Source organism: Cygnus atratus, chromosome 10, assembly GCF_013377495.2.
Source record: "Cygnus atratus isolate AKBS03 ecotype Queensland, Australia chromosome 10, CAtr_DNAZoo_HiC_assembly, whole genome shotgun sequence".
In the NCBI taxonomy this organism is placed as follows: Eukaryota; Metazoa; Chordata; class Aves; order Anseriformes; family Anatidae; genus Cygnus; species Cygnus atratus.
In genome coordinates, this window is record NC_066371.1 from 9419563 (window position 1) to 9433620 (window position 14058).

At 38.7% G+C, this 14058-nt stretch overlaps 1 protein-coding gene across 6 annotated transcripts in view; it reads right to left on the reverse strand.

The window, feature by feature from the left end:
• PXK (PX domain containing serine/threonine kinase like) overlaps positions 1-14058 on the reverse strand; it is a 35852-nt gene that overhangs the window by 9547 nt on the left and 12247 nt on the right. For all 6 annotated transcript variants that reach the window (XM_035546887.2, XM_035546886.2, XM_035546889.2 and 3 more), the window contains exons 4-15: positions 11095-11281; positions 9060-9137; positions 8829-8902; positions 7872-7946; positions 6582-6686; positions 6326-6427; positions 5453-5614; positions 4013-4130; positions 3501-3579; positions 1265-1313; positions 593-670; positions 90-176 (exon numbers count right to left, since the gene is read on the reverse strand). In XM_035546887.2, coding sequence (XP_035402780.1) covers positions 90-176; positions 593-670; positions 1265-1313; positions 3501-3579; positions 4013-4130; positions 5453-5614; positions 6326-6427; positions 6582-6686; positions 7872-7946; positions 8829-8902; positions 9060-9137; positions 11095-11281 — 1194 coding nt within the window. The remainder of the gene's footprint in view (positions 1-89; positions 177-592; positions 671-1264; positions 1314-3500; positions 3580-4012; positions 4131-5452; positions 5615-6325; positions 6428-6581; positions 6687-7871; positions 7947-8828; positions 8903-9059; positions 9138-11094; positions 11282-14058) is intronic.

Here is a 14058-nt window from a genome sequence, read left to right on the forward strand (position 1 = left end):
ACAAAACAGAATACAGCAGCACACCTGTGGTTGTCACGCTACACATTCGATAACTTTGTGTGTGAGAAACCTATTTAAAGACTGATTACCTTTCTTGCTAAGATCTTCCTTTTCTTTTTTTCTTCTTCAGAACCATGATGAGACTGAGCTCTTGTCAGTCTTCTGTGCTGGTGAATCTTCAGAATTAAAGGAAAACAAAAAAAGACAATGTTAAGATCTCAAATATTCTCAGACAAGGCATATGCTTGGCTTGCAAGAAAAAACACTGTAGTCACTTTGCACATTTAGTTTTCTTTTTTCATGTTTAACTCTAATCTTTACTGCTGCTGGTGGAGTATGGAGCCTCACACTGCAGTTAAAATGATCCTTTAACTTAGGAGTCACTGTGAAGCTGCACCACTTAAAACAGTATAATGCCATACATTCATCAGCTGTTCTAAAGCTCCTCAACACTGTATTTTTGGGAAAGCAAATCTGTTGATGAAAACCTTTATTGCTCAAAATCACAGAGTAAAAGCTCACTTTCACTATTTAAATGTGATAAGAGGAAACAACGTCTGTAGGGAATACAGTAAAGAAATACAGTAGTTACCAATTTCTGTTCTTCTGTTAATCTTTTTTCTATGCATTCTTTGGAAGTTTTCAATGCCTCTTTTAGCTTAGTAGGAACCTAACACAGAATGGGGAAAGAAATCATGGCACAAAATATGATAAAGGAAAATACAACTTCACTGCTCAAAACTCAACATGTATCTGACCATGTTGCCCATCTAAAGCCAGGGACTGCTAATTATTTTGGTACTCTGGTCACATCCCCAAAATGCCATAAGGCCGACCACCACAAGACACGCAGCACATGCCTGCTCTGGGGCAATTCCCCAATGGGGGCAAGAAGCAGCTCCCTGAAAGTCCCAGCACTGCAGCTGGCTACAATGTGCCAGTGGTCTAACCTAGCAAAATCAGATTCCACAGCCCTTAGCAATTTGAGCAAAACGAGGCTGCTAAGTAGGACACCATGATTAATCATGCAAATTAGCTCCAATACAAGAGCTACACTTGAATCACTCATGGGTCACACTATGCCCTCTTCTAAGGGTTGATATAATTTTCTTGGGTATGATTCAGCAAAGGAATCCAAATACCAACGGGAATCACCATACAGCCAAGTAAAGCCAGCTGTCCTCTACCCTGTTTGTTAATTGATGCATAGCTACCCACAACCTGGTGCTTCCACGAACATCAGCAAATCACCGTTCAACTTTACCTTAAACTGTGGTTTCTCAGAGTTTGTTAGCAGGACATCACTGAATAATCTGTGAGTGGGTGGAAAAAAAAGAAAAAAAAAAGGAACATTATTTCCAAGAGATAGGTCCAAGAGATAGGCAGAAACAGAGGGAATGCTACTGGTACTGTTCACCTAACTCCCTCTTTCCTCTTTTCCTTCTCTGTTCTCATCCCTACCTCACAGTTTTGTTCCCCCCCACACACACAGGCTATGTACTGCTTTTTATTTTCCAAGCCTTGCTTTAAAATTAGCAGCATCTAGCCCTCAGAACATAGCCACTACTGACAGCAGAAATTAGTAAGACTCTAAGAAGAATTTTGTAAGCTGAAAGAATGGCTGTAATTATCAAAGGCAGACAAGGGCTTCCCAAAACAAATGCTTTTTCCTTGTAAGTACATTGATTCCTTAATAACAGAAGATTGCCAGGGACCTTACTTACATTTCACCTAACAAATCATTGATCTTTTCAGGTGAACTCTTAGCACAACTGTTATTTTAGCATTAACAAGAACCACGTAAAAGATCAATGAGCAAACTTAACATTTCAAAATATCTGCATTCTTGTCCATACTCTGGCAAAGGTAATTAAAGCGACTATTCTAACAGTTTCACTCTCGCCTCCATCAGCATGAGCACAAATGATTAATACTTTTCCATCCAAAACAAAGACACTAGAGGGCAATGTTAGTCTGAAAATCAACTAGTTAGTCCATTTCAAGGTACTTTGTTCTGGAGAACATACTAGAAAACTGTCCCAGAAAGAGATCACCAAGTCTGCCTCCCAAATAAGCATTTCAGAGATTTCTGTTGACGTTCACTATGGAAAGTTATCACAGTTCTATACTAGAGAAAACAAAATTAAATATAGAATCAAGATTGTAAGATCAGTAGTCCATGAAAAAAAATCAGAAATAAATTAAAACAAGGCTAAAGAAAAAAAAAGCTCACACTTGTTTACAGGTCAATTTTCTGCCCCTTTCTGATTACATATCCTTGCAAAATTCAGTGAACTCATAGTTTATTTGGAATAGCTTAACAAATATTTAAGTTATATTCATCACATCACACATTATGAAAAACACTTTTGTAAAGAGTATGGGTATGAAGGGAATGTAGTACATATCCTACATAGCAGATAGAGCCAGGCATAGATTGTTTGTTCAACATTTTCTAACACTTGGGATATTCCTGTATTCGGTTTTCTTACAGTATTTCTCCATACATTCTTCTCTCTACCTCCTGCTTCCTTCAGGAGCAGAGGAAGGGAAGAATAGGAGGAATAGAAGGTTGGGACACGACTGCAGGGACCCGTCCCAACCCAGGAAATATGACTCTTGGAGCATGCTCTAAACATCCTGCAATCCGTACGCTGTGAGATCAGACCCAGATTTAGATATGGGCAATCTGTCATTTATGAGGTCACGATTCTGGCACCTCATACTAACAAAAAGCAAGCCCACCAGGAACTGTGATTCTGTGCTCAGCACGCTGATGACACGTCGCAGCACAGTGACTGCAGACAACTTCCCTGGTAATGCTGTCTCCCAGCTGCAGGAAGGGTGGCACTGCAGACAGGTATATCTCCAGCTCAGTCATGCACTGACACTGCTCCCTTGCTCCATCCTAATCTCACTCTGTATCTGCCTTTACTACTTCACTACATCACTAGGAGGACAGCCTGGAAGGAAATATTTTCTGTTTATGCTTCACTGAATCCCTAAACCAGCCTTGCAAGACACCAGCCAGAACTTCCGCACAACGCTTTGACCCATTCTAAATGTTACTGCCAAGCAGAGCTAGACATTTATTTTGCTAAGTCGTAAGTAAACTGATAGCCAAATCTACTGAAGTACATCTGAAAGGGTCACACAAAAACATTCTTTATTCCAAATGCTTTAAATGATCTGTACATGTTCTTAACCATGCTTGCACTGCTTAATAGCTAGACCATTTGAAACCATAGCGCCATGCTAAGTAAAATGCATTCGTAACAGCTCCAGCACCCCAAGAGACAGAAATTTTAAATGAGCACCTATCGTATTCACAAGCAATGGGACTATGAAGTCCATCAATTTTAAACCTTCACTTGGGATACACTACACATCCCTCAGAATGAGGAACAAATCTTTCAGATAAGGAATGAGCAAAAAGATTCTTCCTCCTTATATAATTAAAAATATTACTATGAGCACAGAACAAGTACGTTAACACTTACGGCATCTGTAAGAGCCGTGCAACAGTTGGCATGCCATTCTTCATAGCTTCACAGGTCAGAATGGATTCCAACACAGACACTACCAAAGAAAAAATAAGTATGGACACATTTTTGCACTACAGAATAGCAAACAATTTATAATGAAAGCCTGGCACTTCTGTGTTATGCTCCCCCACATATTCCATCAACTAAGCAGTGATGAAGCTTTATGACACATGTTTTTTATTATAGTATTATTGTTACACATACGAACTTTTCAAGAATGTTAGACATGAGGCCAGGGGATCCAGACATCTAATCAATGCACACTGTTTTATCACTCAGTTAAAAAACCATATTTATATGCTATGTATTTGAGGAAGAACACATTTGCTATTTTTTAAAATTGCTAAATAATAATTTCCGGTTACAGGCTGCAAAATCCTAGTCTCCTATTTCACAACATTTCAGCTTCAGTAAAAGGTAAGGGTAGCCAGGAAGCTGAGACTGACATTGAGTGAACGTATACTAACCAACGAACACGGATGGTGCAGGAGGGAAGCTGTCTACTGGAATCGTATCTGGGGGTCTTCCATATGTCATTTCATACAGTAAGTGCCCAAAGCAATGTACATCAATGCTTTCTAAAGTCTGTAGAGGAACAAAAATAAAAAATAAAAATGAAAAACACACAACTTGCCAGAACTAATTGGTTTATCCACAACTGGTTTTAAAACATTCGGTAACACATTTGAGAAAAAAGGTGGCCTTGCATGAAAAGAGGAATCATTAAGTTCCTAACCACAGCCTAACCCTGCACAACTTTTACCTCGAATGAAATCTTACCATCTCAAGCGAAAGAAGTTACTTCTTTCTTTCAGCAAATGATAATGCAAACCAGAGCACATTATAGTCATGTTCCGTAAAAATGCGTAAGGAGCAAATTCATTTCATACACCGCAGATTAGAGAACCGTATGTTGATACAAATCACAGCTGAACGCATTTTTCCTAGCTACTTCAAACAGCAAAGAATGAGATTCATGACAATATGACCAGCTGCCACTTTGCTGTCTTTGTATCTACCTCCTTGTAGAAATACATACCAAACAAAGCTAGGAGAGCCTCTTTCACCCCTCCTTGGGCTTGTACAAGCTGTACGTATGTGCTAAGTTCCCAGACAGCATATTTCTGAGATTTCTGAATCATGTTTATACAGAGGTGGCTTCTCTTACCGGAGGATGCTTAGTGCTTTCATGGCACTAAAAGATTTGGACTAACCATGAACTTCTGATCACTTCTCTTGCTAAACACAGTAAAACTTGTTTTGCAAGGTCAGCAAGCAGCTGTCTCATGATGCTGTATGTAATTTATTACAATAAGCGTTGCAAGGCAAGGCACTAGCTAAAAGTCTGTATTGCTACAACAGGGCAAATTAGGTTTAATATTTTGTAGGAAGATAGTATTTTCCTGTATAAACCTGCAGTTAATAGACACCCTTCAAATAAATTTTGAAAAATATTTTTTAATAGCTTGATGTCTACAAGTATCTAATCAACTTCCACAGTATCCTTCAAAGATAGGGCTGCCTATTACTCCCAGTTAGGAGTTAAATCGTGTTCCTTAAACAGACATTCAAGTGGAAAAACTTGTAAACAATACCTATGTTCCTATGGAATACAGGCCTACTATGAAAAGTGGTCTTAAAAACAAGGCTGCCGTTTACCTATATTTGTGCCAGTACGGCTGTCAAGAAAACACTAACTTGCACTCCCCTTCTGCTCACTACAGTCAGCGTCTATTGTGTGCTGCAGCAAAACTTCTGTGCAGCCACACTGAAAGCAAAAAAAAAGGAAAAAAGGTGGTAGGGGATGGTTGAGGGAGACATTTTTCATTCAAGTCAGTTCTCCACAAACACTAGTTGAGGATCAAGGGATGTGTAAGAGTCAGACACATTAATTTTCTGAAACTTACATTAATTTTCCGAAACTGTGAAAAGTATGATCGATAAAATGATGGAAGTCCCAACAAGGAATTTTCTAGATCCAGTAACTTGCACGTGTCCCCATCCAACATTACATTGGCTGAGTGAAGATGGCCATAAGGAAATCCTTTCTCATGTAAGAATTTTAATACCTGAAAAAAAATCCAAGACAGAAGCACTATCACAAGACACTCTGATGATCTCAAGATCTCAAATGCTCCGATACTAAAGCAGACACATAATAAACAAGGCCTCTAATTTGGAATGCCTGCTCAACTTGATCTTCTATCTGCATCACCTTTGGCTGACTATTCATTCCCATTTCACTGGTAACATTTCTTCTCACAAAACAAACATTTGAAGCTGATACTCAAAGCTGGCTTATAGACACCTCCCAGAGAGACGTGGAAACTAAAAGTCACAATTCTACTAAATATTATAGTTTAAAAAGTTTAAAAAAAAAAAAAAATCAGTGACAATGATTTTGTGGTCCATATTCCATAAGCTATGAATTACTTCTTTCCCTTTTCCCCCCACAGTATATAAACTACACTACCACCTCTCTCCCACCTCAGCTCCACATGTAACAGCTGCCTTTATATTATTCTTTTTTTGTTTGTTTTTTTGTCAGAAGTGGCCTCACACATACATATCTAAATTCAAGTACCAGCAGTTAATCTCAATTTAAATTTAGCTTTGAAGTCTGCTGCCAAGAAAAAAGCTTGCATGCACAAAAGTTTGTCTATTTTTTCTACTTAGTTGATCTCAAAAAAAAAAAAACAAAAAACAACCACACATCAAAAACAATCACACATACACCCACCAACACATAAAGGCTGGTAAAGAAAGCAAAAAAAAATTACCTCTAATATTTGTCTTCCATATGTTTTTATTTGCTGAAGTTCAAGACCTTGAATTTTTTTAGGATTGCAATACTTCTTCAGGAACGGGTCTTTTGGTTTTGCCTTTAAAAGAAGTATACATATCAAATATCATGCCCAGAAAAGCCAGGAATTGTCTTAGTTTGTTTAGCAATACATTGTAAACAGTTTTAGAAATGACATACTATGGTCATTCCAACAAATATTCTACCATTCGAATTGGGAGAGAAGACATTACCTTATAAATAAGGTCCTTTAGTGTCCCTTTTTCACTGAATGGTCTAATAACCAGTGCTGAAGATTCATTGGCAGTGGCAAAAGTGATTTTGTAAATATAGGGATGCTACAAAAGAAGAAACTGTAGGTAAGTTTCAGACAACAGACTTTGTAATTAATTTTTGCTTGATTCACAAGAAACACAAGAGCTGTCTGAATTGTATGTTTGAATAATAAATTGGATTCTGCCAGTGACATTTGCTCAAGGTATTCACTCTTAACCTGAAGCAAATGCAAAGAAAACTTCACAAGGACATTCCTGAATATCCACAGAAAATCCATAAAAATACACTGTCCTCTTTGTTTTAAGAATTAAAAGACAGGCAGTTTAGACAAATGAAGAATCCACCCCCATTAACGCTTAATACATGAGCTAGGCTAACAAATTCATTCATGGTTTTATACAACTATGGCACACAAGGAAACACAGGATTAATAATTGTCGTAACAGCTCTATGTCTTTAGAAATCATTGTAACGACTTCCTGGAACATTATGAAACTAAATGAGACAGCACATGTTGAAATAAATTACATGTGCAACACATACATTAACTGAAATTGCTAGTTAGGAAGAGACCTCTGTTCATATCTTATTTTAAGATATTGGGTTTGGTCTGGTTTGGGGGTTAAAAAGCCTAATTTTCAGCCTCTTTTGGTACATGCACCTTCCGAGTTTCACGACTGCACGTAGAGGTCTATCCATTTAAAACACCATCCTTTTCAGCCAGTCCAGTTTTTCAGACAGACATGTCTATTGGATTTATAAGGTCAGTTTTATAATTTGGCATCGCACAGGAGCTTACACTGTACAGCCTTCATCGTGCTTCTAGTAAGACATTGCTGTCCCAAGTTCAAAGAACCAAAAAAATAATGACTCATTCCACTGCCTTGTGCACTGCTGCCCAAGAATATCCCCAGTACACTGGATAGCAATGACACCTAGGCAGCACTACCCTAACAGCCTAAAAGCATTGAGAAGATGAAATAAAAGCCCATGATCTCACAGTACTGTAGCAAAAGAGAAAAATACAATTAGCTACAACTCTGAAACTTCTGTAAAAATCCTGCAGGTTTATTGTTTGCACTGAGAACATGTTAGCTCATATTGTGTGGGGAATTTAATTACGAGGGTCACACATCTTTAAATGAAAGGAAAATTACAAACTATTTCTAATAGTTTCTGCAAGATCAGCCTTTGCAAGCACTTTTCTGTGTGCTGGCACAATCTAAAAGTCTTCAAGGAGTACTCACAGAACAGGAGGAAAGAAGTTTCACAGCATACTGTAAGTCTTTGTCAGACAAGTATTTATCAGGGCCTAGATCAGCCTAGAAATAAATAGGGAAAGAAAGGCATCACAATATATGTTGCATTCCATAAAGAAAATATGTTCTATATTCTGCTCTCACAAATTAAGGCAGCTGCTCAAAGGTAAATTTTGAACAGCAAATTACACACAAAGAAGCAAACTTTAAAAGGCTGAATGAGTAAGGTCGTGCTTTCACAATACAAAGCATCTGACCTTACAGTAAGCAAGTATTATTGCCTGCTTCCTCCTCCATATCTGACCTCTATTACTACCCCTGTATGAACTCTGCCAAACCCAAACTGAGGCACTGTGTAAACTGTGAACTAGTAAAGCATAACTCTCACCCTTCTTCCCCTCCACCAAAACCACCTCTCCTTCTATTGCAGGTTTTAGCAACACCCACCCTCCAGTGAAGTCTCACAGCTATGCTGATACAATTAAGAGGGCAACAGGTTTCAACATAGGAGCATAACTGTTTAGTAACAACAAACTATTTGGGGTCCAAAAATGCCTGTGGCAAAGGAGCAATTCGTGCCTCTCACCTACTACCTTGTCAGAACGACTAAACAACCTAGTAAAAATAACCCAATATTGAAAAAGAATCGCCTTGTTACTTTTGGTGAGCTATGTGACACTATGATCACCAGCTATATACATCATCACAACTGAAAAACAGTAAATGGGGGTGCAGGAGTGGGAACCTGGCACAGAAATTTTCAAATTGGACTTGCCACCAGAGGAAAGAAACAGAATTTTCCACACCACAAAACCAACTAAGGGCTCTCAAGATGCTTTCAAAGCCTGAGCACTTAAATCTGTCACTAACACCAGGCAGTTGATATAAACAAAATAAGGAAAGTTCATTATTAAAGACTAGAGAATACTATAAAAGTATATATACCCAGCTTAACATTAGCCGTTCCTTTGGTTGATTCTTTATCTTCATTAAGAAATATTTCTTACGTATTCGCCAACCTACAAGAAAAGAGTCATCGTCAGGTTGAATTAAAACATTAGTAAATCACATGGCTTACAGGCAGGACAAGGTTTGTAAGCAAAGATAGTACTGTTATCTCAGGACAACCCACTGGAAAAAATAAGACAGGTTTTCATGCATACATGTTCTTCTTACCTATATCTTTTAATGGCTCCACCACTTCCCACTTTGGCTCTGATCGGAAGAACATTGAAACATGCTGTAAGGCAATTTCTGGAAAAAATAAATGTTTTTGAGAGACTATTTAATGTGATTTTTACACATATTAGGTAAAGTTCAATGCCAGAAGGAAGCCTGCAGGAATTCAGACTCAGTCAGCAAAATCACTTTAAAAGGAAATCAGATAAAAACACAGTTAAAGGGCATTTGCATTTTTAACCTGAGAACTCAAATCCACTGAGAAAACAGAGAAAGCACTGCCTTCAGAAAACACAGCTTAATGGGTTAGCCTTCTATTTTTACTAGATCTACATTTCCAAGCCTAAATCCAGTGCTCTTATCTAAGACTTTCCACAGCTGGAATACCCTACACTAGATTAAAAAATGTTTTTGCTGTGTCTGTAGAAGTGCTAACTTGTAAGTCTCTTAATGTGCATCTACACCGTCATTTTTAACATGCAAATGCATCATCTTTGTTTCGTTACATGTTATTCTGCCCTTTTCAGTGCAGGCAAAGGTATTTTTCTAGCTATCGTGATCCACCATGCATTTCTGAGAAAGAAAACAAAAAACAAAACAAAAACCCGACACCCTTCTGGTTACTGAATTCTCCCACAGCTGGGAATACAACTGGTGTATTCATGAAGCGATTTAAGGGGAAATCTCAGTGGGAAGTGGTGACAGCAGGGGCAGAAAGGGAACCATGCCAGCAAGGAGTTTTCTCTGACATGGCTTATCTTGGTTTAGAAACTCAGCAAAAAGGTAAGGATGCACCATATCTCTCTGCAGTCTATCCTCTCTCTAAAAATATGCTATGAAAAAGAGAGGTAACAGTGCAATAAATATCAGCTCACTGCTCCGAGATTAAAAACAGACAAATTGATGTGTCTCCAAAGACCATAGGCAACAATTTGATTGCTACTTACTTCTCTGCAACTGGCACAAAAATAATTTTGACGAAAGCATTCAGAATTAACACAGAAATCACAGTATCTCCTACAGGATTTAAATTGTTTGCTCAGCATTAGCCAGACAAACTGCATCCTTAAGGAGTTACTAATAATCTACATCTCCTCCACAGCTTAGCATAAACATCCGGGAAATGTTCTTTGCACTTTGAAGCTGAAGACAGAAAAATGTTACATAAAGAGAGAGCAAAAAGACAAGTGAAAAGGAAGCGGTAAGTTCCTGCTTGAGTAGGCTGGCCGTGCTTTTATGAAAACAAGCTTTGCATTTTGCAAAGAGTCTGTGGTGTGGGTTTCATCACGAAGAGGAAGTTTTTCAGTCTATCATACAAACTCTAACCATTTCCAGTGGATGAAGCCAGTCAAACTCAAAGAAGAAACATTTAATAATGAAGAGAACCGATCACTGGGATACCGTTTTAAGGGATGCACTCATTTTCCAATGGGGGGAACATGGCTTATTCAAGCCATGGAAAAAACATTGGGTTGTGCCACTTCCTAGAACTAATTGTTTGAGATAGGTTCAAAGTGATAGTGGGAGCCAGACAAGATGATCACATTTATTTCCCTTGATCTGAAAAATCTAAGAAACATGACAAATTTAAGCTTTGGTGTTCAGAAGATCAGCTGTTTTAGCAGACTACAGAACTGACAAGCTTACCTCCACCTCACACCCCGGCAAACAAATAACTTCCAACCCCCAGCCCAACCATTTATCACCAACTGGGGAAAAAATAGATTTCGGTTTCATTAGCACCCTCTCCCCAAGTTCAGCTTATATAAGTCCTGACCCTCAACACTCCTCTGTAGAATAATTCAAACATTTAGATTTGACAATCACAGCATCATTCATACACAGACCTGGAGAAACATTATCATACCCTGCATGTGGTTATACACAAGAGTTTTGATAGCTTGTGTAGTTACACACGATAGTTTTACTTCCCCTGTAACATGCTTTAGTGTAAATCCTTGCCAGCATTCATGGAAGACATGCACACATGCTAAAGAGAAGCTGTAACGCAGTTTTACAATTCCTCACTTACCAGTGTAGTTTACAGAATAGCTGTTTGGGTCCAAAAATTTTTTTACGAGTTCACAGTTAGACAGTATGTGATGGGAAGTAATTACATCGAGATAGGCCTGGAGTCCTTTCTGTCTTTCAGCTATGAATTCACGCTCCATATTTCCAATCAACTTTTTTGGAGGAAGAGGTAGACTTAGAGCTGAGATCTTAAAAAAGAGAAGGAAAATTACTAACAGTGCTCTCAAAATGCCTCAGGGATGTAGACTAACAATCCAGAAAATAAAAGACTCTGAACAGTGAGCTAACTACTACATAATTCCTTCTATACCGTGTATATACAAGCTTTTATGGTTTTTAAGGTACTATTATCAGAGAGAGGTAGTCAGACAATAGCCTGCATCTCAGTGTGAAGAGATCCATAAACGGAATGGCACTGAAGATGCAAGGAGATAGATTTTTTCTGGTGAGTCATGCATTTAAGATCACTACACAAAGCTTTCAGCTACTAAATGGCTCCAGTTCTCAGCCAAATCCTTTGTACAACATACCTTTGCACACATACAGGAGAAGCACACAAAACAACAAAAAAAACACCATTTTCTCCTGCAAGATTTATGCTTTATTAAAGAAGTACAGATTAATAACTTTCCTCTTGCCTCTACTGCTTTTATGGGTAATTTGAAGCCCTTATTGTCAGTATTTTAAATTTGTAACTTCAGATATGGTGCAACTTTTCCACTTTCTTTTCTGAATTTGTTGCTATACATTTTTTAAACTGCTATATATCTTTCAGCCTAGAAATAGCTGCAATCTACTGGCAGATATACAGTAGTTGTTTAATGTTGACGTGTGACCCAAAGCTTCAGATAAAATCTGAGAAATGCTTTAAAATAGGAAAATGAAAAATTATGCAGAAATCCAAAGCTTTATGTAAGTCAGACCAAAGAGATCATCTTTAGAAAACAAAACTAGGCTGCACACTGTTTATGTTCAATTAAATCACATGAATCACCAGAATAAATTTTTTATGTTGTTAACACATCGTTGTCCTGCAGATCAAAGCATCTGCCCCAGGTATGCTCCATCTCCACAGGTGTTATCTTTAAGAAAGGTGTACTGCAGGAATCAATTCCATTAAATGCAACAACCTCACTTCTAAAGCAAACAGGTCACCAAGAAGACGGGGACTTCTGAGGGTTTGAACAATCCTCATTTTAACTAGTGGAAAAATGGAAGGATTAGTTCAACGAACTGTGGCGGAGGTAGCAATCCCTCTCCTTTTCTCCTCCTTGAACACAGGAATTGTTTCCCCCTGCCAAACCTTCTGGTTCTGACTACAAATCATAGGCTGAAAAAGAGCTGTGGCTACGTCTGAATTACAGAAGATGTTAATAAAAATCATCCTATCCACTGAGCTTTTACTAATGCTCTTTCACACCCAAAGGAAAAACAAAATAATAACCCCCAAAGCAACAGTGCACTACTTACAACCTGCAATTCACCAAATCAGTTTGCACACCACAGGCATACAGAACCTTTGGCAGACCACTCCTACCCCAACAGAAGTTTCTAAATAAAAACAAAATGCATTTCTGACACGACTCACTTGAAAAGCATGTCAAGTCATAATCAACTTTACCTTCTTGACCTGACAGCTGGCTACCGTCAGAGCGAAAAGGACCCTACTTCAGATGCTTTCAAACCACTACTTCTTCTTCTGTTTCATTTCAGCCAACCACACATTTTCTATTTTCCAGCAGAAAGTGGCATTCACCCCCAGGTTTTTGTAGCTGTCTGCCAAAACCCATGGCACAGTGAGAACACTGCCTACTCCAGACACCACCTCACCGAGGTCCCGACCTCTCCAACACAGGCGTACATCGCAGTGGCCCCAGCTCAGCTCTGACCCAAGGATGGGCTTTGCCACAGAAGAACCTGGGAACCAACTTCCTTATCTTCCAAACACAGCCTGCACAGGAATGTCTGTTCAAGAGCTGCAATAAAACGCTTCACAAAAGCCAGATACCTTGCTGCAAACACCGTACCAGTAGCTCATTTAAAAGAGCAGAAGAGCAAGCAATAATCTCCACACATCTCTGTCAAAGAAGCAAAGAGGAAGAAATGCAGAATGGCCTGCAAGGAGCTTTTCAATCTGGTATGTGGCTGGGGCTCGGGGAACCTGGCTTGAAACTTTCTGATGCAGATCAAGGTCACAGACATACACCTCTCCTTATTACCAAGGCGTTTGGTAGAGCTGCATCCCTTAGCCTAGGACATTTTTAAGTTCTCAATCCTTACTATTATTGCACAGGTAGCTTCAGATTAACAGTAGAAAAATTGCATTTCAACTCAGCCACCGCTTTGTGTTCAAACTGAAGCGCCCAAACCTACAGAGGTTGGGTATGTCACAAAAACTGGAAGAAGTAAGAGCTTTACACGCAAAGGAACCCCTAGCAGTGTGGTTTTTTTTTTTCCGGTGACATTTTAGTTTTGAAGGAAGAGGATTTTTTTTTTCATATTTTCTTATTGCCTTTTTTTTTTTGGCGGTGGTGGTTTGTTTGGTTGTGGGATTTTTTTTGTTTGTTTTTACTTTTTATTAATTTCTACATACACAAGTGAAAGTTTAAAAGGTTTAAAAACAACTCACAGGACCAGAACATTGTGATGAAATAACTGCTGCTTAGAGTTCTGGGTGGAAAGAGCTGAGGAGTGTTGTATGTCTTAATGGATCAGAAAACCACAGCTCCAGCATCACAAAGAGCAATTTATAAAAAAAAGCTCAAGAAAAAAACAGTTGGGGGAAGACTAATTTCAGCATGTTTCTCATCAGCTACTGTCTGGTGTCTCTCGAGCCCTGACATACAGAACAAGGCTGGAGAATGGTGTTTGTCAAAAGCAGAGCTGTGCAACCTTGATAATGGCTTAAAACTCACCTCTGCTGGGCTGAAGAATTACACGTCTGAGGGCGGCTCCCTACAAGAGG